General features: G+C 42.3%; 1 protein-coding gene across 1 annotated transcript in view; it reads left to right on the forward strand.

Moving 5' to 3' along the window:
* cspg4ba (chondroitin sulfate proteoglycan 4ba) overlaps window positions 1–27185 on the forward strand; it is a 99595-nt gene that overhangs the window by 20023 nt on the left and 52387 nt on the right. The window contains exons 3-9 of the mRNA XM_046348209.1: window positions 6150–9196; window positions 9649–9818; window positions 13422–13810; window positions 15560–15751; window positions 16740–16838; window positions 17143–17325; window positions 17758–17934. Coding sequence (XP_046204165.1) covers window positions 6150–9196; window positions 9649–9818; window positions 13422–13810; window positions 15560–15751; window positions 16740–16838; window positions 17143–17325; window positions 17758–17934 — 4257 coding nt within the window. The remainder of the gene's footprint in view (window positions 1–6149; window positions 9197–9648; window positions 9819–13421; window positions 13811–15559; window positions 15752–16739; window positions 16839–17142; window positions 17326–17757; window positions 17935–27185) is intronic.

Below are 27185 nucleotides of genomic sequence, written 5' to 3' on the forward strand. Positions count from 1 at the left end.
GTGAGGCAGACAGGCAGATGGACAGAGAGTGAGTGATGCAGGCAGGCTGATGGACAGACTGGGAAAGAGGCAGCCAGGCAGACAGACTTGGAAAGAGGAACAGACAGATCGAGAGGGGGGGCAGGCAGACAGGCAGACTGACCGGGAGGCAGGCTGACAGACAGACCGTGAAAGATGCAGGCAGTCAGGCATGCAGAGAGACAGACCGGGAGGGAGACAGGTAGGCAGAGAGACAAACCGGCAGACAGACAGACAGACAGACAGACAGACAGACAGACAGACAGACAGACAGACAGACAGACAGACAGACAGACAGACAGACAGACAGACAGACAGACAGACAGACAGACAGAACAGGAGGCAGGCAGACAGACCTGCAGGCAGGCAGACAGACCTTACAGGCAGACAGATAGACCGGCAGAAAGGCAGGCAGACAGACCGGGAGAAAGCCAGACAGACAGACCGGGAGGCAGGCAGGCAGACAGACTGGGAGGCAGGCAGACAGACCGGCAGGCAGGCAGGGTTAACTCGGTATGAGTTAGTCTCCTAGCAGATGGTGCTTGTCACAGTGGGAGCGCGGGGATATGTTGAGGCTCCCTCAGACCAACTGGAAAAATAGTTGGTGAGGTTGTCAGAAATACAGTTGTTGAGGTTGTGCCAGTGACTGTATATTTAAGGTGAGGTGCCATTTCCTGGTTGCTAAAATTCAAATATTTCGCCTAATTTAAGTTTATGTGACAAAACAAGCAAGTATACTGTGGAGAATCATTGTATCATCCAAACCGCTGTAAAATATATTTTCCATCACCAAAAATGTTGTATTTTCAGCTGTTTGAAGCTGGTGTACAAAAACCGAAAGTAATAGACCTAAAAATCAAAACTTAAGAACTGGAAGCATAGAAATTCCGCTCATAGAACTACTGCTTCTTAGACTTGGTTTCAATGACAATGACAGATCTATAACTCACATTTCTATGCTAATTTGGTCAGGTCTGCCCCCCCCCCCTCAAAAAAAAAACCCCCATACATATTACAACTTTAAGAGTTGTGCACATTGATAGGTCATTTAATTTGTAGATGCATTCAAATGATGAAATTAGTAAATGTTACATTCACAGGTCACCAACGTTCTGATATCCTGGAATTGTTGATTTATAGTCATATTCCAGTAGCCTTTAGAAGGTATTTATACCCCTTGACTTCTTCCACATTGTGTTACAGAGGAGGTTTCCTCGTAAAGAAGGGCACCTATTGGTAGAGACATTTGTAATTTATTTTATTTTAGAGAAGACATTGAATATCCCTTTGAGCAAGTTATTAAGGACATTTTCACTGACAAAGTTGTCCTTTCTAACTCAGTTGCCGGAGAGGAAGGAAACCACTTTCACCATGACGTCAATGGTGACTTTAAAACAGTTAAATAGTTTAATTAATGGCTGCGATAGGAGAAAACTGAGGATGGATCAACAACATTGTAGTTACTACACAATACTAACCTAATTGACAGAGTGAAAAGAAGGAAGCCTGTACAGAAGAGAATTATTCCAAAACATAAATCCTGTTTTCAACAAGACACTAAAGTAATAGTGAGACAAAGCGATTCACTTTTTGTCCTGAATGCAAATCCAATACAACACATTACTGAGTAACACTCTCCATATTTTCAAGCATAGTGGTGGCTGCATCGTGCTATGGGTATGCTAGTCATCATTAAGAAATGGAGAGTTTTTCAGGGTAAAAAATCAAGGCAAATCCTACAGAAAGACCTGGTTCAATCTAACCCACAAAGACACATCTACACTGGAGTTGCTTACCAAGAAGACAGTGAATGTTCCTGAGGGGCCGAGTTACAGTTTTGACTTAAATCAGCTTGAAAATCTTTAACAAGACCTGAAAATGGTTGTCTAGCAATGATCAACAACCAATTTGACAGAGCTTGAAGAATTTAGAAAATAATAATTCAAATCAAATCAAATCAAATCTATTTTTATTTGTCACATACACATGGTTAGCAGATGTTAATGCGAGTGTAGCGAAATGCTTGTGCTTCTAGTTCCGACAATGCAGTGATAACCAACAAGTAATCTAACTAACAATTCCAAAACTACTGTCTTATACACAGTGTAAGGGGATAAGGAACATGTACATAAGGATATATGAATGAGTGATGGTACAGAGCAGCATACAGTAGATGGTATCGAGTACAGTATATACATATGAGATGAGTGTGTAGACAAAGTAAACAAAGTGGCATAGTTAAAGTGGCTAGTGATACATGTGTTACATAAGGATGCAGTCGATGATGTAGAGTACAGTATATACATATGCATATGAGATGAATAATGTAGGGTAAGTAACATTATATAAGGTAGCATTGTTTAAAGTGGCTAGTGATATATTTACATCATTTCCCATCAATTCCCATTATTAAAATGGCTGGAGTTGGGTCAGTGTCAATGACAGTGTGTTGGCAGCAGCCACTCAATGTTAGTGGTGGCTGTTTAACAGTCTGATGGCCTTGAGATAGAAGCTGTTTTTCAGTCTCTCGGTCCCAGCTTTGATGCACCTGTACTGACCTCGCCTTCTGGATGATAGCGGGGTGAACAGGCAGTGGTTCGGGTGGTTGATGTCCTTGATAATCTTTATGGCCTTCCTGTAACAACGGGTGGTGTAGGTGTCCTGGAGGGCAGGTAGTTTGCCCCCGGTGATGCGTTGTGCAGTCCTCACTACCCTCTGGAGAGCCTTACGGTTGAGGGCGGAGCAGTTGCCGTACCAGGCGGTGATACAGCCCGCCAGGATGCTCTCGATTGTGCATCTGTAGAAGTTTGTGAGTGCTTTTGGTGACAAGCCGAATTTCTTCAGCCTCCTGAGGTTGAATAGGCGCTGCTGCGCCTTCTTCACGACGCTGTCAGTGTGAGTGGACTAATTCAGTTTGTCTGTGATGTGTATGCCGAGGAACTTAAAACTAGCTACCCTCTCCACTACTGTTCCATCGATGTGGATAGGGGGGTGTTCCCTCTGCTGTTTCCTGAAGTCCACAATCATCTCCTTAGTTTTGTTGACGTTGAGTGTGAGGTTATTTTCCTGACACCACACTCCGAGGGCCCTCACCTCCTCCCTGTAGGCCGTCTCGTCGTTGTTGGTAATCAAGCCTACCACTGTTGTGTCATCCGCAAACTTGATGATTGAGTTGGAGGCGTGCGTGACCACGCAGTCGTGGGTGAACAGGGAGTACAGGAGAGGGCTCAGAACGCACCCTTGTGGGGCCCCCGTGTTGAGGATCAGCGGGGAGGAGATGTTGTTGCCTACCCTCACCACCTGGGGGCGGCCCGTCAGGAAGTCCAGTACCCAGTTGCACAGGGCGGGGTCGAGACCCAGGGTCTCGAGCTTGATGACGAGCTTGGAGGGTACTATGGTGTTGAATGCCGAGCTGTAGTCGATGAACAGCATTCTCACATAGGTATTCCTCTTGTCCAGGTGGGTTAGGGCAGTGTGCAGTGTGGTTGAGATTGCATCGTCTGTGGACCTATTTGGGCGGTAAGCAAATTGGAGTGGGTCTAGGGTGTCAGGTAGGGTGGAGGTGATATGGTCCTTGACTAGTCTCTCAAAGCACTTCATGATGACGGAAGTGAGTGCTACGGGGCGGTAGTCGTTTAAATTAATTGGCAAATGTTGCACAATCCAGGTGTGGAAAGCCCTTAGACTTACCCAGAAACACTCACAGCTGTAATCGCCGCCAAAAGTGCTTCTACAATTTATTTACTCAGGGGTGTGAATAATTATGTCAATGAGATATGTCTGTATTTCATTTTCCAAAATGTCTAAAATGTGGAATAAGTTAATAAGGGGTATGAATACTTTCTGAAGGCACTGTAATACTCCTATTAATGAACAGACTTCGTAATCTAGTTTCTGCTTCTGGTTTGTATTACTGGTTTATATTTCTGGTTTGTATTTCTGGTTTATATTACTGGTTTGTATTTCTGGTTTATATTACTGGTTTATATTACTGGTTTATATTATTGGTTTATATTACTGGTTTGTATTACTGGTTTATATTTCTGGTTTGTATTTCTGGTTTATATTACTGGTTTGTATTTCTGGTTTATATTACTGGTTTATATTACTGGTTTATATTACTGGTTTATATTACTGGTTCGTATTTCTGGTTTATATTTCTGGTTTATATTACTGGTTTATATTACTGGTTTATATTACTGGTTTGTATTACTGGTTTATATTTCTGGTTTATATTACCACAATCTCCTCTACAAAACAGAAATTATACTTTTTTTGCTTTGCAATTTGTTCAATAAGACACAGAGGAACACAGTTTCTGGTTTCCGTTACTGTCTGCAATCTCTGTTATGGTTTAAAATAGAGCCCACCTCGAAAGTCTTAGCTCGGGTTGTAGGTTACAAGGGTTTATGTTGCAAGCATGGTGGTCTGGCCTCACTATTTCTGGGCCAGGAGAGAGCGTGAGCTGTGCTGTGCTGACAGAGCTGTAATAAGGAAATACATTTGTTGCTTGAAGATGTCGGGTTAAACTTAAGCTTCTCACTAAAGGTTTTGTGATGAAATCACAAAAAACAAGCGAGGTGACAGATAGATATTTTTGTGACGCAGTCAGACGTGTTCAACAGAAAGAAACGTCACCCGTGAGAAATCTGGGGAATAGTTGTCCTCGGGCTACACTTTTCTTTTCGTGTGTGGGAGTGAAATTTGAAGATGAGCTGACAATTGCACTGCATGGATTTTCTGTTGAGTGTGTGTGTTGTGTGTTGTGTGTTGTGTGTTGTGTGTTGTGTGTTGTGTGTTGTGTGTGTGTGTTGTGTTGTGTGTTGTGTGTGTGTTGTGTTGTGTGTTGTGTGTTGTGTGGTGTGTGTTGTGTGTTGTGTGTGTTGTGTGTTGTGTGTGTGTTGCGTGTGTGTTGTGTGTTGTGTGTTGTGTGTGTGTTGTGTTGTGTGTGGAGCAGGAAAACTGGATACAAACTGCTCATCCATAAACCAACTCAGGACAACAAAATCACAAACGTTTTTTTTTTTCTTTTTCCTCTTTCGACTTGTTCTCAGGCTTGAGGTCTCTTTCCGAATGAATCCGTTTTAGAGATTAGCATTGCTGTTGTCTTGAAACCCTGCTTGAATAGCTGGGACTCAGTAGCAAGCCTTGACAGGCCATTTCCTCCCGATGCAGAGCTCCATAGAGACGCAGACGGCGGCCCAAATGGGACCCTATTCCCTATATAGTGGTGCCCTAAGGGACCTGGTCCAAAGTAGTGCACTACTATAGGCCCTGGTCAAAAGTAGTGCACTACTATAGGCCCTGGTCAAAAGTAGTGCACTACTATAGGCCCTGGTCAAAGGTAGTGCACTACTATAGGCCCTGGTCAAAAGTAGTGTCCTACTACAGGCCCTGGTCAAAAGTAGTGCACTACTATAGGCCCTGGTCAAAAGTAGTGTCCTACTATAGGCCCTGGTCAAAAGTAGTGCACTACTATAGGCCCTGGTCCAAAGTAGTGTCCTACTATAGGCCCTGATCCAAAGTAGTGCACTAAATAGGGAATAGGGTGCCATTTGGCACAGAGACAGGGACAAAGATAATAGGGGTCTTCCTGCTTGCAGACAGAAACAAAGCCCCTGTTTTAACTGCAGGTGACATTATAAACAGGAAATGCATTCATGATCACACGAGGATAACACGTGGTCAGGGTGGTTATTCCCTATACCCAGCTGATGCTGAGAATGTCTCTGATGGGATATACAGTAAAATGGAATATGTTCTTATTTAAATGCTAAGAATGAATAGAGACGAAATGAAAAGGGATATTTTTTCTCAATAAAATATACATATTACTAAATAGTAATGTAGTTATGCAATGTTAGTGAGAGTGACTAAACACAATGTGTATCTGGCTCAGTGGGGTTGTGGTGTTCAGTCTTGTTCTTAGTCCTAAGGTCAGCTCTATCTCAAGGCAACAAATGTGATTGGTTAAGTTTAGGAAATAAATGTGGGTGATTATGTATAGGCAAATAAGTCCAATTGGTTACGATTAGGCTTAACGGTTGGGTTAGGTTTTTGACAGTAAATGTTTAAGTTTAAAACTCCAGTTTATAGAGAGATATAAGTCTCGTCTTCCTTCCTATGTTCAGGTGAAGCTGGACCTGGGCTCTGGTGAGCGGTTGCTGAGATCAGAGAGCAGCACCCAACTAAACGACCTGGCCTGGCACACTGCTGAGCTCCTCCACGACCGCCATAATGTCACCCTAACTATGGACCAGTACTCCCACACCAGCCTCAGGATGCCTGGGCACTGGTCTCAGAAGCAAGATCTTACCATCCAGGATGGGCTGTACGTCGGCGGGTCTGGAGGCCTGGACAAGCTCTACCTACCCAATGACCTAACAGGATTCAGGGGGTGTGTGGACCAGGCTGTTTTCAACGAGAACAACATGTTATCGTCGTTGAGACCATACGCTGGATTCAAGAGCGTCTATGAGGTTTCTTTGGGCTGTAGTCCCCAGTTCTTTGCCGGCGAGGAGGATCCTGTTAGTTTCTTTAGTTCAAGAGCGTATGTCTCCCTGCCACCCTGGAACGTCTCCCACAGCCAGCAAGAGGCGCTGTTTGAGTGTGTGGTTCACACCTCGGCAAAAGAGGGGATTGTCTTGTACAACTCGGCCAGACAAGGGGACTTTGTGGCAGTTGAAATCCAAGAGGGGCTGCTGGTGGCCATCGTGGGTAAAGGAGGCACCAAGACAGAACTTAAATCCCTCACCTTTGTCAATGACAGGAACTGGCATTCAGTGAAGATGTTCTTTACCCCCAAGACCCTACAGCTGACAGTGGACAAGGAGACGGTGAAGACTAGCATCAGCTCTCGCTCCAAGGGACTTCAGTTAAGAGGGTCGCTGTTTGTGGGGGGCATTGATGACAGCACACGTTCAGAAGTCAGGAAGATGGGTCTGGTGTCTGTGTTGGGAAACAGAGTCCGAGGAGGTTCTTTTAAGGGCTGCCTGAAGGACATGAAAGTCAATGGGGTCATGATGGGTCTGCCTAATGCTGTAGTCACTAAAGATATATCAGTGGGCTGCGAGCCGGAGAAAGAACCAGAGCCCTCGACCACGATGGGTTCAACTACTATCCCGACTGTCCCCAACTCCCGGTTCGATCCCACTTCGGTCACCCCTATCCCAGAATTCCCTATGTTCACTCTGGCCAGGGGGCTGGACCAGAAGTACGGGGCCAACTTCGTGCTGCTCAGGAACCTTGTAGTCTCAGAGGGCGGACGTGGGTCTCTAGAGTCCAAGCACATCAAGGTGCTCCTGGACTTCAAGAAGCTCGGGGTACGCCAGTCTCAGATCATGTTCCGGATCCAGGAGCAGCCGGTGCACGGTCAGATACGATTGGATGTGGACCAGGACCAAGAGGAGAACGTCTTTAGCATGCTGGACCTGTGGCACGGCAGGGTGATATACATCCATGGAGGATCAGAGGACCCAGAAGACTTTTTCACTTTCTCTATCTTTTCTTCCTCCAGGAAGGAGGTTCCCACATACCTGCAGGGGACGAGAAGGTACCGCTACAACATCACAGTGACCCCCACCAATGACGCCCCAGAGCTCAGCCTGCCCCAGGGGAACCTTTTCGTCCTGTTGGAGAATTCTAGAAAACTCCTAACCAAAGAGGTGTTGAAAGCCACAGACATTGACAGCAACCACACCGACCTGGTCTTCTCCATCCTGGGGAACCTGAACCCTGATGCTGGTTATCTGGAGGTGGGAGATAACTCCGACACTGCAGTGACCACGTTCTCCCATTCTGATCTGGAGGAAGGGAAGGTGAACTATGTCCACACTGGGGTGAGGAACTCCAGGATCGTGCTGAGGGTCAGTGATGGAGACAAGGTGAGCAACACGGTGGTTCTGAGGATCATGGCCATAGGTTTGGAGTATAAGATCGCCAACAACACTGGGCTTGAGATCATTCAAGGTGAGGTAGCTGTGATCAGTAACAAGCAACTGGCCGTTCAGACCAATGCCGTGAATCAAGTGGTAGACATCCGATATGATGTCGTCAAGCCACCTCGGTATGGGGAACTTCAGAGGCTTCACTCCAGTGGAGAATGGAAGCCCACCGGTTCCTTCTCTCAAAGGCTGCTGGAGAAAGAACGCCTTCGGTACCTCAGCACTTTCCAAGAAATCCAGACTGCCACTGCTACAGATGACTTCAAATGCAAGGTCACTGTCGCAGGAAGAGTTGACACTGAACTGGTCTTTCCAGTCACAGTGAAGTGGGTACATTATAACCTAGTCAGGAACGTAATGGTCGATATGAATAAAGTTCGGAAAGTGACGTTGGACTCACAGTATCTTTATGCCACAGTGGACATTGTGACTCTATCCGAGGATGATCTTCACTTCAGAGTTCTCTCCTCGCCGAAGGCGGGACAACTTCTCCTTGGTAACGAGTTATTGAAGACAAACGCAACTTTCAGCCAAAGAAATGTCACTGATCTCAAGGTACGATACGAACTGGTCGACAGACCGTACGAAGACACAAGTGACACGTTTAAATTCCAAGTGTTCTCCAAGCACGCTCAATCACAAAGTTACGATTTCCAGATCTCAATAAAAGCTGACGTCAACAGCGTATTTATAAGAAATGACAAACTATCTATAATGGAGGGAGAGAGTAAACTCATCACAAAAGAAGAGTTGTTTGCAGAGACTCTTAGCACCAAGGAGCTGTACTACACCGTTACAAGTAGCCCTAAACATGGGAAGCTAGCACGCATCAACCTGTCCAACTCCAACGCCAGTTACAACAACATCCTAACGTTCAGCAACCAGGATCTCTTGGAGGAGCGCGTCATGTACATCCACGACGACACAGAGACCACTCAGGACCAGTTCACATTCATAGCCTCCACTAGTCAGGAGTCCAAATCCTCCGTCACGGACGATGAAGTCGGATCCAAAGAAGGGACGTTTAACATCTCCATCCAGCTAGTTAACGACGAAAAGCCGGTGCGCGTTGTCGATAAAGTTTTCCACGTGGTGAGGGACGGGCAGCGGTTGCTAACCCTGGACGATCTCTGTTACCATGACGCAGACTCGGACTTCAGCGACGGGCAGTTGGTCTACACGCGACGGGGAATCCCGATGGGAGACCTGGTTCTGGTGAACGACACCTCTCACAGGTACTTTCTCTTTTTGTTTTGTTTTTTTGTACATATTAATGATATAATGTATTTTGACTGTCTATGGATGTTTTTCTTTATATTGTCTCAAACCTATCCATAGGTGGTCCACAATGTTTTTTGACACTTTAATATGTCTTGTCAAATGAGGAGGCTAGGCTCTGTACCTTAAGACCAACTGGTGTGTTAGTGTTGTGGGCCACAGCAAGGGTTTTCACATTTCTCCTCTGGGACTCCCAGATGTTCCATGTAACTATTCCACAGCTGATTCAACTTGTCAACTAATCATCAAGCCCTTGAACAGATGAATCAGGAGAACTCGGCAGGGCTACAACAAATTACGGTGACTTCTGGGACGTCTGGGCTACAACCACTGGACTACAGAATACAACTGTTTTTTTGGATTGTGTGGAGTGACACTTTATTAAACTTCCCTGACCTCTGACCTCCAGGCTGTTCCAGTTCACCCAGAAGGAGCTGGAAGAGAAGAGAGTGTTGTTCCTGCATCGTGGCGTGAACTCCGGACGCTTCGTGCTCTTCGTGTCTGACGGGAAACACTTAGTCTCCACTCTGCTGGACGTCAGCGCCCACGACCCGTTCCTGAGCCTCGGCAACAACACAGGTATGTGTGTATATATTTAATATGTTATATGCAGAGTATTTTCCAATGGACCCTTTCGCTAGGGGTGGCAGTGTAGCCTAGTGGTTAGAGTGTTGGGCTTGTAACCGGAAGGTTGTGAGTTCAAACCCCTGAGCTGACAAGGTACAAATCTGTCATTCTGCCCCTGAACAGGCAGTTAACCCACTGTTCCTAGGCCATTGTTGAAATTAAGGATTTGTTCTTAACTGACTTGCCTGGTTAAATAAAGGTAAAATAAATAAAAATAAGCCCCAACCCCCTTTGGTTATTGTTACAACCTTGGACAACATTTTTCCCGGGAAGCCCGATTCCCTATTCAACCCACTGGCCAAATCCCCTCACAATGATCTCAAACTGTGTTTTCTAATATACATTGAACATTAAAACAGACTACACTCTCGGGTATGTTGTCATTACAATTTGTTCACGGGAACCTGGTGAAATGTATAGTGTAGTTAGACACTGAATGGCTGTCAGCATGAAGTCAATTCTACAACCCCTTTTTGGAGCTAACTAGTCAATTCTATAACCTCTTTTGGAGCTAACTAGTCAATTCTACAACCCATTTTTGGAGCTAACTAGTCAATTCTATAAACCCTTTTTGGAGCTAACTAGTCAATTCTATAACCCCTTTTGGAGCTAACTAGTCAATTCTATAAACCCTTTTTGGAGCTAACTAGTCAATTCTATAACCCCTTTTGGAGCTAACTAGTCAATTCTATAACCCTTTTTGGAGCTAACTAGTCAATTCTATAACCCTTTTTGGAGCTAACTAGTCAATTCTATAACCCTTTTTGGAGCTAACTAGTCAATTCTATAACCCTTTTTGGAGCTAACTAGTCAATTCTATAACCCTTTTTGGAGCTAACTAGTCAATTCTATAACCCTTTTTGGAGCTAACTAGTGGTCTCGTTTCGTATCCTGATGTCGTCATTAGATGGGGAGTTGTATTCATAACATAGCTAATTTAACTAGCTAACATACATTTTGAGAAAAAACTGTTATATTATTCATTATTATTAAACTCTGTTGTTGTCATAACCCTCACTGTCTTCCATGAGATTAAAACTCTGTTGTTGCCATAACCCCCACTGTCTTTCATGAGATTAAAACTCTGTTGTTGCCATAACCCTCACTGTCTTTCATGAGATTAAAACTCTGTTGTTGCCATAACCCCCACTGTCTTTCATGAGATTAAAACTCTGTTGTTGCCATAACCCTCACTGTCTTTCATGAGATTAAAACTCTGTTGTTGTCATAACCCTCACTGTCTTTCATGAGATTAAAACTCTGTTGTTGCCATAACCCCCACTGTCTTTCATGAGATTAAAACTCTGTTGTTGCCATAACCCCCACTGTCTTTCATGAGATTAAAACTCTGTTGTTGTCATAACCCTCACTGTCTTTCATGAGATTAAAACTCTGTTGTTGTCATAACCCCCACTGTCTTCCATGAGATTAAAACTCTGTTGTTGCCATAACCCTCACTGTCTTCCATGAGATTAAAACTCTGTTGTTGTCATAACCCCCACTGTCTTCCATGAGATTAAAACTCTGTTGTTGCCATAACCCTCACTGTCTTCCATGAGATTAAAACTCTGTTGTTGCCATAACCCTCACTGTCTTCCATGAGATTAAAACTCTGTTGTTGCCATAACCCCCACTGTCTTCCATGAGATTAAAACTCTGTTGTTGCCATAACCCTCACTGTCTTCCATGAGATTAAAACTCTGTTGTTGCCATAACCCCCACTGTCTTTCATGAGATTAAAACTCTGTTGTTGCCATAACCCCCACTGTCTTTCATGAGATTAAAACTCTGTTGTTGCCATAACCCCCACTGTCTTCCATGAGATTAAAACTCTGTTGTTGCCATAACCCCCACTGTCTTTCATGAGATTAAAACTCTGTTGTTGCCATAACCCCCACTGTCTTTCATGAGATTAAAACTCTGTTGTTGCCATAACCCCCACTGTCTTTCATGAGATTAAAACTCTGTTGTTGCCATAACCCCCACTGTCTTTCATGAGATTAAAACTCTGTTGTTGCCATAACCCCCACTGTCTTTCATGAGATTAAAACTCTGTTGTTGCCATAACCCCCACTGTCTTCCATGAGATTAAAACTCTGTTGTTGTAAACCCTCACTGTCTTTCATGAGATTAAAACTCTGTTGTTGCCATAACCCCCACTGTCTTCCATGAGATTAAAAGACTGTCTTTTGAGATTAAAACTCTGTTGTTGCCATAACCCCCACTGTCTTTCATGAGATTAAAACTCTGTTGTTGCCATAACCCCACTGTCTTTCATGAGATTAAAACTCTGTTGTTGCCATAACCCCCACTGTCTTTCATGAGATTAAAACTCTGTTGTTGCCATAACCCCCACTGTCTTTCATGAGATTAAAACTCTGTTGTTGCCATAACCCCCACTGTCTTTCATGAGATTAAAACTCTGTTGTTGCCATAACCCCCACTGTCTTCCATGAGATTAAAACTCTGTTGTTGTCATAACCCTCACTGTCTTTCATGAGATTAAAACTCTGTTGTTGCCATAACCCCCACTGTCTTCCATGAGATTAAAACTCTGTTGTTGTCATAACCCTCACTGTCTTTCATGAGATTAAAACTCTGTTGTTGCCATAACCCCCACTGTCTTCCATGAGATTAAAACTCTGTTGTTGCCATAACCCTCACTGTCTTTCATGAGATTAAAACTCTGTTGTTGCCATAACCCTCACTGTCTTCCATGAGATTAAAACTCTGTTGTTGTCATAACCCTCACTGTCTTCCATGAGATTAAAACTCTGTTGTTGCCATAACCGTCACTGTCTTCCATGAGATTAAAACTCTGTTGTTGCCATAACCCTCACTGTCTTCCATGAGATTAAAACTCTGTTGTTGCCATAACCTTCACTGTCTTCCATGACATTAAAACTCTGCTGTTGCCATAACCCTCACTGTCTTCCATGAGATTAAAACTCTGTTGTTGTCATAACCCTCACTGTCTTTCATGAGATTAAAACTCTGTTGTTGTCATAACCCTCACTGTCTTTCATGAGATTAAAACTCTGTTGTTGCCATAACCCTCACTGTCTTTCATGAGATTAAAACTCTGTTGTTGTCATAACCCTCACTGTCTTCCATGAGATTAAAACTCTGTTGTTGCCATAACCCCCACATTCATTTTGTTTGTTGTCTGAGATGTCGGACCCGACAACGGTTGCTATCCATTGGAGCGTCGCGATTGGTTGCCTAAAATTCTACAGCGGGGCTTAGCGACGAGTCAATTGAATCATTATGTAAAATGCCTTTGGAGTGTAGTCAGTCTTGCTTAAGCTGCCCATTATTTTGCCCTTGTGTGAACAAAGACCACTGTGAAAATGTCTGTTGATGCTATTGTGTCCCCCCCCCCTACGATTCATTTTTTGTCATCCTCACTTATTGTTTCTGTGTGTTGTTGTAACGAGATGGCTGTGGCAACTCTCTTTTTTTCATTAATTTATTTGTTAATTCATCCATCTATTCACTCATCCATCCATTTATTCATTGATTCATCCATGAATTCATTAATTAATCCATTCACAGGTCTGTTGGTCCAGAAGGGAAAGGAAGTGACCGTAACCACCGGTAACTTCAGCGTCTTCACCAACCTCAATGTCCGTGATGACAGCGAAGTCACCTACAAGGTGTCCGAGCCTCCTAAGAACGGCTGGCTGTATCGCCACGGAAACATCTCAGTGGAGTTTACACAGCACGACCTGAAGAAGGGCCTCGTCTCGTATCGCCATGATGACAGCAAGAACCTGGCGGATTGGTTCAGTGTCACGGTTAAGGTTAAAGGTCACGTCCTGAATGCCAGAATCAACGTTAAGGCTTACCTGGAGAGCCATCAGAGGCCCCCTATCCTCCAGCACAACAACACTTTACTGGTGGAGGAGAGCAAACCTGTGAAGATTGACGGGAGTAGACTGGAGGTATGTATGTTGTATGGGTTGGGGATGAATGGATGAATGATTGGATGGATGTATGAATGATTGGATGAATGATTGTATGGATCAATGGATGTATGTATGAATGAATGATTGGATGGGTGGGTGGATGGATGGATGATTGGATGGATGAATGATTGTATGGATGATTGGATGGATGAATGATTGGATGGATGGATGTATGAATGATTGGATGGGTGGGTGGATGGATGGATGATTGGATGGATGAATGATTGGATGGATGATTGGATGGATGAATGATTGGATGGATGGATGTATGAATGATTGGATGGGTCGGTGGATGGATGGAAGGGTGGATGGATGTATGAATTATTGAATGGATGGATGGATGAATGATTGGATGATGGATGAACGAATGAATGATTGGATGGATGATTGGATGGATGAATGATTGGATGATGGATGAACGAATGAATGATTGGATGTGTGAATGGATGAATGATTGGATGTGTGAATGGATGAATGATTGGATGGATGGATGAATGATTGGATAGATGGATGAATCAATGAATAAGTTATTGTGTGGATGTATGAATGACTGGATGGGTGGATGGAAGGGTGGATGGATGATTGGATGGATATATGAATGATTGGATGGGTAGGTGGATGGATGGATGATTGGATGTATGGATGAATGAGTGATTGGATGGATGGATGGATGGATCGATGAATGATTGGATAGATGAATGAATTATTGGGTGGATGTATGAATGACTGGATGGATGAATGTATGAATGATTGGATGGGTGGATGGATGGAAGGGTGGATGGATGAATGATTGGGTGGATGGATAATTGGATGGATGTATGAATGATTGGATGGATGTATGGATAGATGGATGAATCAATGAATAAGTTATTGTGTGGATGTATGAATGACTGGAAGGAAGGGTGGATGGATGATTGGATGGGTGGGTGGATGGATGGATGATTGGATGGATGTATGGATGAATGAGTGATTGGATGAATGATTGGATGGATGGATGAACGATTGGATGGATGGATGATGAACGATTGGATAGATGAATGAATTATTGGGTGGATGCATGAATGACTGGATGGATGAATGTATGAATGATTGGATGGATGGATGGATGGATGGAAGGGTGGATGGATGAATGATTGGGTGGATGGATAATGGATGGATGTATGAATGATTGGATGGATGTATGGATAGATGGATGCATGAATGATTGGATGGATTAATGAGTGATTGGATGGATGGATGAATGATTGGATGGATGAATGATGGATGGATGGATGAATGGATGGGTGAATGAATGAATTCATGATTGAATGAGTAACTGGGTTGGGAATGTGTTAGTGATTGAAGATTAGAATATTAAATTAGAATATATTTGTTTAGCAATATTTCTACACAGTTTTGTCATGTTATCTGCATATATGTCAGTATTGGTTCAAGTCCTTCAGGATTCCGGTGCAGTATTTATTCTAACTCCTGAACTTCAGTCAAGTAACACGTCAAACACGATGCCAAGTGATACACCAAACGTCAACTAACCTCTTTAGACCCCAAACATCTCAGAGGTTGTATCCCAAAAGGCACCCTATTCCCTATGGGGGCCTCGGTCAAAAGTAGTGCACTATATTAGGGACTAGGGTGCCATTTGGGACACGGGCATACTTGACAGTATATAGCCTCTGTCCACTGTGTCTAGCCTCCAACCTCTGTCTGTCTCTCTGTCTGTTCCAGGTGACCCACGAGGACAACCTGCCATCTGAGATTGTATTTACAGTGAAGGTGGCTCCGCTACACGGGTTCCTGCGGCGCTTTGTGGAGGCTGAGGACCAGTATGTTGGAACTGAACAGACCCCCGTCCAAACCTTCTCCCAGGAAGACATAAACGCTGGCAACATCCAGTATCAGCAGACGACCCCCAGACAGGTCTACTGGACTTTACTTTTTGTTCTTCTGTATTTTAGCTTGAATGTTTAGAGACAGAAAGACAGGAAAGTAAAGAAGACAATGTGTGTCAGAAGGGTGAGGGCTGACATGCAGACAGACCCTGGAACCAAGACAGACAGACCCTGGAACCAAGACAGACAGACCCTGGAACCAAGACAGACAGACCCTGGAACCAAGACAGACAGACCCTGGAACCAAGACAGACAGACCCTGGAACCAAGACAGACAGACCCTGGAACCAAGACAGACAGACCCTGGAACCAAGACAGACAGACCCTGGCCAGGTCTTCTACTACCAAGACAGACAGACCCTGGAACCAAGACAGACAGACCCTGGAACCAAGACAGACAGACCCTGGATCCAAGACAGACAGACCCTGGAACCAAGACAGACAGACCCTGGCCAGGTCTTCTACTACCAAGACAGACAGACCATGGAACAAAGACAGACAGACCCTGGAACCAAGACAGACAGACCCTAGCCAGTTCTACTACCAACAAGACAGACAGACCCTGGCCTTCTACTACCAAGACAGACAGACAGACCCCGGAACCAAGACAGACAGACCCTGGAACCAAGACAGACAGACAGACAGACCCTGGCAGGGCGGTTGGACTTGCCTTTCTTCCACTAACAAGGGCACACTTGTCTTTTCTTACTACTAACCCCCTCTACTGTACTTTAAGTTGAATGGATAGAGAGTGAAAAAGAGGCAGGGAAGTAGGGAGAGCGGTGTGTCTCAGAAGGGTGAGAATACTATCCATTAGACTAGACCAGACCACCCCAGGCCACTGCACTGGTCTTTGCAGGGTTGGGGTCAATTCAGGAAGTAAACAAAATTCCAATTCCAATTTTTCTCAATTTGAAAAGCATTGTAATTTCGGTGTATTTATTGAATTGACTGGAATTTTAAAGATCTGTTAAATGACTTAAAGGTCAATGTAAAACTCTCTTCTTCCTGTTTAGGTCAACGACACATTCCTATTGGACGTCTCTAACGGTGTCACAGAGGTCAACAGTATCAGGATATCCGTGGACATAATCCCCCGCCTCATCCCTCTCCAGGTATTCTTGTTTTGTTATTGTAGAATTATGGTTTTGTTGTTGTAGAATTATTGTTTTGTTATTGTATAATTATGGTTTTGTTATTGTAGAATTATGGTTTTGTTATTGTAGAATTATGGTTTTGTTATTGTAGAATTATGGTTTTGTTATTGTAGAATTATTGTTTTATTGTAGAATTATTGTTTTGTTTTGTTGTTGTAAGATTATTGTTCTATCATCCATTTTTATGTACGTTTGTAAATTAGTGTATAACTCATCTATGACTGCAGGCTTCCAATAAATGCTATTACTTCTACCACTACAGGTGTCCAATTTCACCCTGAGAGAGGGCGGGGCCAAGGCCTTGACACAGGAAGTGCTCAGGGTCACCAACCGACACTTCTCTGGCCTCAACTTCCTATACAGTTTGACTGAGCCGTCGCAGAACGGCTATATTGAACATTCACGTTACCCCGGTGTTCCTGTGCTGTCTTTCACCAGACGCCAGGTAAGACTCTGTTATTCTCTCTTTTTTTGTCATGTTGAAGTAGGAGACATTAAAATACTGTATATGTAATTCTACAAAGATTTTTTTTCATATTTTGATATTTTTTTTTTTGCGGATGATATCAGACAAGAATATACATTTCTACACAACCTAAAACTATACTATATAAGTTCCTCAGGATCCTTGGTTTAGATTGATTACTCGAGATGATCTAATACCACATTATAAGCAGTTCATAGACACTTGTAACAAGTCTTATAATGCATTATGGCAGCGTCATAATGCATTATACCCTGTATGACTTAAATAAAATGTTACCTCTAACTTCTTCACCTCCATGATTTTTTTATAGACACTCAAAAGACACCTTACATTAAAGTAACATTTCAAATCAAAGTTTGACTCCATTTTGACCTTCATGCCCCCCTCTAGGTGGAGCAGGAGTTAATCTACTACATACATGACAGCAGTGAGACCTTAGAAGACAACTTCACTGTGGTGGCCAACGACACAGGACTCAGGAAACAGAGCTCTCCCTGTACCGTGTACATCCAGGTCACAGCCGTCAACGACCAGCATCCAGTCATCACCGCCAACAGGGTCCTCAGGGTGAGTCCTCTAGTCATCACTGACCAACAGGGTCCTCAGGGTGATTCCTCTAGTCATTACTGACCAACAGGGTTCTCAGGGTGAGTCCTCTAGTCATTACTGACCAACAGGATCCTCAGGGTGAGTCCTCTAGTCATCACTGACCAACAGGGTTCTCAGGGTGAGTCCTCTAGTCATTACTGACCAACAGGGTCCTCAGGGTGAGTCCTCTAGTCATCACTGACCAACAGGGTCCTCAGGGTGAGTCCTCTAGTCATCACTGACCAACATGGTCCTCAGGGTGAGTCCTCTAGTCATTACTGACCAACAGGATCCTCAGGGTGAGTCCTCTAGTCATCACTGACCAACAGGGTCCTCAGGGTGAGTCCTCTAGTCATTACTGACCAACAGGGTCCTCAGGGTGAGTCCTCTAGTCATTACTGACCAACAGGATCTGAGGACCCTGTTGGTCAGTAATGACAGAGATTATAGAGATATATTTAGTCGACCCTTCCTGTGTCCCAAATGGCACTATACTTTTGACCAGAGTCATATGTCAAAAGTAGTACCACTATATAGGGAATAGGGCTCTGGTCTACACTAGTGCACTATATAGGGAATAGGTCTCTGTTCTATAGTAGTGCACTATATAGGGAATAGGGCTCTGGTCTAAACTAGTGCACTATATAGGGAATAGGTCTCTGTTCTATAGTAGTGCACTATATAGGGAATAGGGCTCTGGTCTAAAGTAGTACCACTATATAGGGATTAGGGTGCCATTTGGGGTCCAGTATTGGTTCTTTTTGTTCTGACTGGTGGCTGGGTGGCAGTTCGTCTCTGACAACGAGGCTGAGGCAGCGGTCAGTCAATATGCTTCATGATGTGGGCAGGCAGTGTTGGGACTGGGTTGGGGGAGGCTAGTGGTAAGGTATGCCAGCTACGTGGGTGGAGGGGGGAGGCTAGTGGTAAGGTATGCCAGCTATGTGGAGGAGGATCCCAAAACAGACTGTCTGTGATGCCGAGCAGCTTTTTTACTCATTGGGAAGACAACATTGTAAACGGACAGTAGGGTGAACTGGAACAAGTCTATTTAAAGGGTTGGGAAATGGAAACAGTTGTGTTTCTATTTGAATCAAGGAGGTGGATAATAGATGAGACCCTCTGGAGAGTAAATAATGGACTGTCAGTTAAATGAGTTGTTGAGTTTAACTTCCTGAAGAGAGTAGTCCAATGGAAATGAACCCGGTTTTAAAAATAAACCCCGTAGCAACAGTCCAGGTAAACTTTGATTTGATTAGCGTCCTATTCCCTATGAGACTGGTATAGCATCCTATTCCCTATAAGACTGGTATAGCATCTTATTCCCTATAAGACTGGTATAGCATCGTATTCCCTATAAGACTGGTATAGCATCTTATTCCCTATAAGACTGGTATAGCATCTTATTCTCTATAAGACTGGTATAGCATCGTATTCCCTATAAGACTGGTATAGCATCTTATTCCCTATAAGACTGGTATAGCATCTTATTCCATATAAGACTGGTATAGCATCTTATTCCCTATAAGACTGGTATAGAATCGTATTCCCTATAAGACTGGTATAGCATCTTATTCCCTATAAGACTGGTATAGCAGCTTATTCCCTATAAGACTGGTATAGCATCGTATTCCCTATAAGACTGGTATAGCATCTTATTCCCTATAAGACTGGTATAGCATCTTATTCCCTATAAGACTGGTATAGCATCGTATTCCCTATAAGACTGGTATAGCATCCTATTCCCTATAAGACTGGTATAGCATCTTATTCCCTATAAGACTGGTATAGCATCGTATTCCCTATAAGACTGGTATAGCATCTTATTCCCTATAAGACTGGTATAGCATCCTATTCCCTATAAGACTGGTATAGCATCTTATTCCCTATAAGACTGGTATAGCATCGTATTCCCTATAAGACTGGTATAGCATCTTATTCCCTATAAGACTGGTATAGCATCTTATTCCCTATAAGACTGGTATAGCATCTTATTCCCTATAAGACTGGTATAGCATCTTATTCCCTATAAGACTGGTATAGCATCTTATTTCCTATAAGACTGGTATAGCATCGTATTTCCTATAAGACTGGTATAGCATCTTATTCCCTATAAGACTGGTATAGCATCCTATTCCCTATAAGACTGGTATAGCATCTTATTCCCTATAAGACTGGTATAGCATCTTATTCCCTATAAGACTGGTATAGCATCTTATTCCCCATAGGACTGGTATAGAATCCTATTCCCTATAGGACTGGCATAGAATCCTATTAGACTGGTATAGCATCTTATTCCCTATAGGACTGGTATAGATTCCTATTAGACTGGTATAGAATCCTATTCCCTATAAGACTGGTATATAATCCTATTAGACAGGTATAACATCTTATTCCCTATAGGATTGGTATAGAATCCTATTAGACTCTAATAGAATCCTATTCCCTATAGGACTGGTATAGCATCTTATTCCCTTTAGGATTGGTATAGCATCTTATTCCCTATAGGACTGGTATGGCATCTTATTCCCTATAGGACTGGTATAGAATCTTATTCCCTATAGGACTGGTATAGAATCCTATTAGACTGGTATAGAATCCTTTTCCCTATAGGACTGGTATAGAATCCTATTAGACTGGCATAGAATCCTATTCCCTATAAGACTGGTATATAATCCTATTAGACTGGTATAACATCTTATTCCCTGTAGGATTGGTATAGAATCATATTAGACTCTTATAGAATCATATTCCCTATAGGACTGGTATAGCATCTTATTCCCTATAGGATTGGTATAGCATCTTATTCCCTATAGGACTGGTATAGAATCTTATTCCCTTTAAGTCTGGTATAGCATCTTATTCCCTATAGGACTGGTATAGAATCCTATTAGACTGGTATATAATCCTGTTAGACTGGTATAACATCTTATTCCCTATAGGACTGGTATAGAATCATTTTCCCTATAGGACTGGTATAGAATCCTATTCCCTATAGGACTGGTATAGGATCATATTAGACTGGTATAGAATCCTATTCCCTATAAGACTGGTATAGAATCCTATTAGACTGGTATAGAATCCTATTCCCTATAGGACTGGTATATAATCCTATTCCCTATTAGACATTTACATACATTTAAGTCATTTAGCAGACGCTCTTATCCAGAGCGACTTACAAATTGGTGCATTCACCTTGTGACATCCAGTGGAACAGCCACTTTACAATAGTGCATCTAAATCTTTTAAGGGGGGGGGGGGTGAGAAGGATTACTTTATCCTTGGTATAGCATCCTATTCCCTATAGGACTGGTATAGAATCATTTTCCCTATAGGACTGGTATAGCATCTTATTCCCTATAGGACTGGTACAGAATCATTTTCCCAATAGGACTGGTATAGAATCCTATTCCCTTTTGGACTGGTATAGAATCCTATTAGACTGGTATAGAATCCTATTCCCTATAGGACTGGTATATAATCCTATTCCCTATTAGACTTGTATAGAATCCTATTAGATTGGTATAGAATCATATTAGACTGGTATAGAATCCTATTCCCTATAGGACTGGTATAGAATCCTATTCCCTATAGGACTGGTATAGAATCCCATTAGACTGGTATAGAATCCTATTCCCTATAAGACTGGTATAGCATCCTGTTAGACTAGTATAGAATCCTATTTCCTATTAGACTGGTATAGCATCCTGTTAGACTGGTATAGCATCATTTTAGACTGGTATAGAATCCTATTCCCTATGAGACTGTTATAGAATCCTATTAGACTGGTATATAATCCTATTCCCTATAAGACAGGTATAGCACCCTATTAGACTGGTATAGCATCCTATTCCCTATAAGACAGGTATAGCACCCTGTTAGACTGGTATAGCATCCTGTTAGACTGGTATAGAATCCTATTAGACTGGTATAGCATCCTTTTAGACTGGTATAGAATCCTATTCCCTATAAGACTGGTATAGCATCCAATTAGACTGGTATAGAATCCTATTAGACTGGTATAGCATCCTATTAGACTGGTATAGCATCCTGTTAGACTGGTATAGAATCCTGTTAGACTGGTATAGCAACCTGTTAGACTGGTATAGAATCCTATTAGACTGGTATAGCATCTTATTAGACTGGTATAGAATCCTGTTAGACTGGTATAGCATCCTGTTAGACTGGTATAGCATCCTATTAGACTGGTATAGCATCCTGTTAGACTGGTATAGCATCCTGTTAGACTGGTATAGAATCCTATTCCCTATAAGACTGGTATAGCATCCTATTAGACTGGTATAGAATCCTATTAGACTGGTATAGGATCCTGTTAGACTGGTATAGCATCCTGTTAGACTGGTATAGAATCCTATTCCCTATAAGACTGGTATAGCATCCTATAAGACTGGTATATAATCCTATTAGACTGGTATAGGATCCTGTTAGACTGGTATAGAATCCTATTAGACTGGTATAGCATCCTATTAGACTGGTATAGAATCGTATTAGACTGGTATAGCATCCTATTAGACTGGTATAGCATCCTATTAGACTGGTATAGAATCCTACTCCCTATAATACTGGTATAGAATCCTATTAGACTGGTATAGCATCCTGTTAGACTGGTATAGCATCCTATTAGACTGGTATAGCATCCTGGTAGACTGGTATAGAATCCTATTCCCTATAAGACTGGTATAGCATCCTGTTAGACTGGTATAGAATCCTATTCCCTATTAGACTGGTATAGCATCCTATTAGACTGGTATAGCATCCTATTAGACTGGTATAGAATCCTATTAGACTGGTATAGCATCCTATTAGACTGGTATAGCATCCTATTAGACTGGTATAGAATCCTACTCCCTATAAGACTGGTATAGCATCCTGTTAGACTGGTATAGCATCCTGTTAGACTGGTATAGCATCCCATTAGACTGGTATAGAATCCTATTCCCTATAAGACTGGTATAGCATCCTGTTAGACTGGTATAGCAGCCTATTCCCTATTAGACTGGTATAGCATCCTATTAGACTGGTATAGAATCCTATTCCCTATTAGACTGGTATAGCATCCTGTTAGACTGGAATAGCATCCTGTTAGACTGGTATTAGCATCCTGTTAGACTGCTATAGCAACCTATTCCCTATTAGACTGGTATAGCATCCTATTAGACTGGTATAGAATCCTGTTAGACTGGTATAGAATCCTATTCCCTATTAGACTGGTATAGAATCATATTCCCTATTAGACTGGCATAGCATCCTGTTAGACTGGTATAACATCCTATTAGACTGGTATAGCATCCTATTAGACTGGTATAGCATCCTATTAGACTGGTATAGCATCCTATTAGACTGGTATAGCATCCTGTTAGACTGGTATAGCATCCTATTAGACTAGTATAGCATCCTATTAGACTGGTATAGCATCCTATTAGACTGGTATAGAATCCTATTCCCTATTAGACTGGCATATCATCCTATTAGACTGGTATAGCATCCTATTAGACTGGTATAACATCCTATTAGACTGGTATAGCATCTTATTAGACTGGTATAGCATCCTGTTAGACTGGTATAGCATCCTGTTAGACTGGTATAGCATCCTATTAGACTGATATAGAATCCTATTCCCTATTAGACTGGCATAGCATCCTATTAGGCTGGTATAGAATCATGCTCCCTATAAGACTGGTATAGCATCCTATTAGACTGGTATAGCATCCTATTAGACTGGTATAGAATCCTATTCCCTATTAGACTGGCATAGCATCCTATTAGACTGGTATAGAATCCTGTTAGACTGGTATAGAATCCTATTACACTGGTATAGCATCCTGTTAGACTGGTATAGAATCCTATTCCCTATTAGACTGGTATTGCATCCTATTAGATTGGTATAGAATCCTGTTAGATTGGTATAGAATCCTATTAGACTGGTATAGCATCCTGTTAGACTGGTATAGCATCCTGTTAGACTGGTATAGCATCCTATTAGACTGGTATAGCATCCTATTAGACTGGTATAGAATCCTATTAGACTGGTATAGAATCCAATTCCCTATTAGACTGGCATAGCATCCTATTATACTGGTATAGCATCCTATTAGACTGGTATAGAATCCTATTCCCTATTAGACTGGCATAGCAATCTATTAGACTGGTATAGAATCCTATTAGACTGGTATATAATCCTATTAGACTGGCATAGCATCCTATTAGACTGGTATAGAATCCTGTTAGACTGGCATAGCATCCTATTAGACTGGTATAGAATCCTATTAGACTGGTATAGCATCCTATTAGACTGGCATAGCATCCTATTAGACTGGTATAGAATCCTGTTATAATAATAATATAATAATATATGCCATTTAGCAGACGCTTTTATCCAAAGCGACTTACAGTCATGTGTGCATACATTCTACGTATAGGTATAGAATCCTATTAGACTGGTATAGAATCCTATTAGACTGGTATAGAATCCTATTAGACTGGCATAGCATCCTATTAGACTGGTATAGAATCCTATTCCCTATTAGACTGGCATATCATCCTATTAGACTGGTATAGCATCCTATTAGACTGGTATAACATCCTATTAGACTGGTATAGCATCTTATTAGACTGGTATAGCATCCTGTTAGACTGGTATAGCATCCTGTTAGACTGGTATAGCATCCTATTAGACTGATATAGAATCCTATTCCCTATTAGACTGGCATAGCATCCTATTAGGCTGGTATAGAATCATGCTCCCTATAAGACTGGTATAGCATCCTATTAGACTGGTATAGCATCCTATTAGACTGGTATAGAATCCTATTCCCTATTAGACTGGCATAGCATCCTATTAGACTGGTATAGAATCCTGTTAGACTGGTATAGAATCCTATTACACTGGTATAGCATCCTGTTAGACTGGTATAGAATCCTATTCCCTATTAGACTGGTATTGCATCCTATTAGATTGGTATAGAATCCTGTTAGATTGGTATAGAATCCTATTAGACTGGTATAGCATCCTGTTAGACTGGTATAGCATCCTGTTAGACTGGTATAGCATCCTATTAGACTGGTATAGCATCCTATTAGACTGGTATAGAATCCTATTAGACTGGTATAGAATCCAATTCCCTATTAGACTGGCATAGCATCCTATTAGACTGGTAAAGCATCCTGTTAGACTGGTATAGCATCCTGTTAGACTGGTATAGAATTCTGTTAGACTGGTATAGCATCCTATTAGACTGGTATGGAATCCTATTAGACGGGTATAGCAACCTATTCCCTTGGTCTTAAGTAGTGCACTATAAAAGGTTTTTGGGTGCCATTTAGGACGACGACACGGCGTCTGCCAGTATCGCCGTCTGTCCATCTGGCAGTTGTCCATCTGTTCGCTAGTTACAGACAGGGGGCTGGTGGCACCCTCATGGGGGAGAACAGGCTCACGGTAATCACTGGAGCGGAACGGCTGGAATGGAATCAAATGGTTTCCAGGTGTTTGATGCCTCTCCATTAGCGTCGCTCTCCCCTCAACAGTTTCCTGTGTGACACGCTGTGTGTGTGTGTGTGTGTGTGTGTGTGTGTGTGTGTGTGTGTGTGTGTGTGTGTGTGTGTGTGTGTGTGTGTGTGTGTGTGTGTGTGTGTGTGTGTGTGTGTGTGTGTGTGTGTGTGTGTCTGTGTGTGTGTGTGTGTGTGTGTGTGTCTGTACTAATGTGTAGTTGGACTGAATTCCAGCTGTTCAAGGTGATTGAAGTAGCAACAAGTAGAGCTTTTAGTTCTCGTAAGTGCTTTACCCTGAATGGCACACATTCCTCTCGTCTTGGTTCAGACCCTCTAATTAGAAAGGAAACAAAACGGCACCATATTTCCCTATATAGTACACACTACTTTTCACTAACAATCTATGGGCCCTGGTCTCTTCTCACAATCTGTTGTATATGTGCCCTGGTCAAAAGTAGTGCACTATCTAGGGAATAGGGTTCAGTTTGGGATGTACTCCCCCATTCGACCATAAACTTCACTTGTAGATCTGTGTCTCTCTACTGTATATAACCTCTCTACTGTATATAGCCTCTCTACTCTATATAGCCTCTCTACTGTATATAGCCTCTCTACTGTATATAACCTCTCTACTGTATATAGCCTCTCTACTGTATATAACCTCTCTACTGTATATAACCTCTCTACTGTATATAGCCTCTCTACTCTATATAGCCTCTCTACTGTATATAGCCTCTCTACTGTATATAACCTCTCTACTGTATATAGCCTCTCTACTGTATATAGCCTCTCTACTGTATATAACCTCTCTACTGTATATAGCCTCTCTACTGTATATAGCCTCTCTACTGTATATAACCTCTCTACTGTATATAGCCTCTCTACTGTATATAACCTCTCTACTGTATATAACCTCTCTACTGTATATAGCCTCTCTACTGTATATAGCCTCTCTACTGTATATAACCTCTCTACTGTATATAGCCTCTCTACTGTATATAACCTCTCTACTGTATATAGCCTCTCTACTGTATATAACCTCTCTACTGTATATAGCCTCTCTACTGTATATAGCCTCTCTACTGTATATAACCTCTCTACTGTATATAGCCTCTCTACTGTATATAGCCTCTCTACTGTATATAGCCTCTCTACTGTATATAACCTCTCTACTGTATATAGCCTCTCTACTGTATATAGCCTCTACTGTATATAGTCTCTCTACTGTATATAGCCTCTCTACTGTATATAGCCTCTCTACTGTATATAACCTCTCTACTGTATATAGCCTCTCTACTGTATATAGCCTCTCTACTGTATATAGCCTCTCTACTGTATATAACCTCTCTACTGTATATAGCCTCTCTACTGTATATAACCTCTCTACTGTATATAGCCTCTCTACTGTATATAGCCTCTCTACTGTATATAACCTCTCTACTGTATATAGCCTCTCTACTGTATATAGCCTCTCTACTGTATATAGCCTCTCTACTGTATATAACTGCTCTACTGTATATAGCCTCTCTACTGTATATAGCCTCTACTGTATATAGTCTCTCTACTGTATATAGCCTCTCTACTGTATATAGCCTCTCTACTGTATATAACCTCTCTACTGTATATAGCCTCTCTACTGTATATAGCCTCTCTACTGTATATAGCCTCTCTACTGTATATAACCGCTCTACTGTATATAGCCTCTCTACTGTATATAGTCT

The sequence above is a fragment of the Oncorhynchus gorbuscha genome, linkage group LG04, assembly GCF_021184085.1.
Source record: "Oncorhynchus gorbuscha isolate QuinsamMale2020 ecotype Even-year linkage group LG04, OgorEven_v1.0, whole genome shotgun sequence".
NCBI lineage: Eukaryota > Metazoa > Chordata > Actinopteri > Salmoniformes > Salmonidae > Oncorhynchus > Oncorhynchus gorbuscha.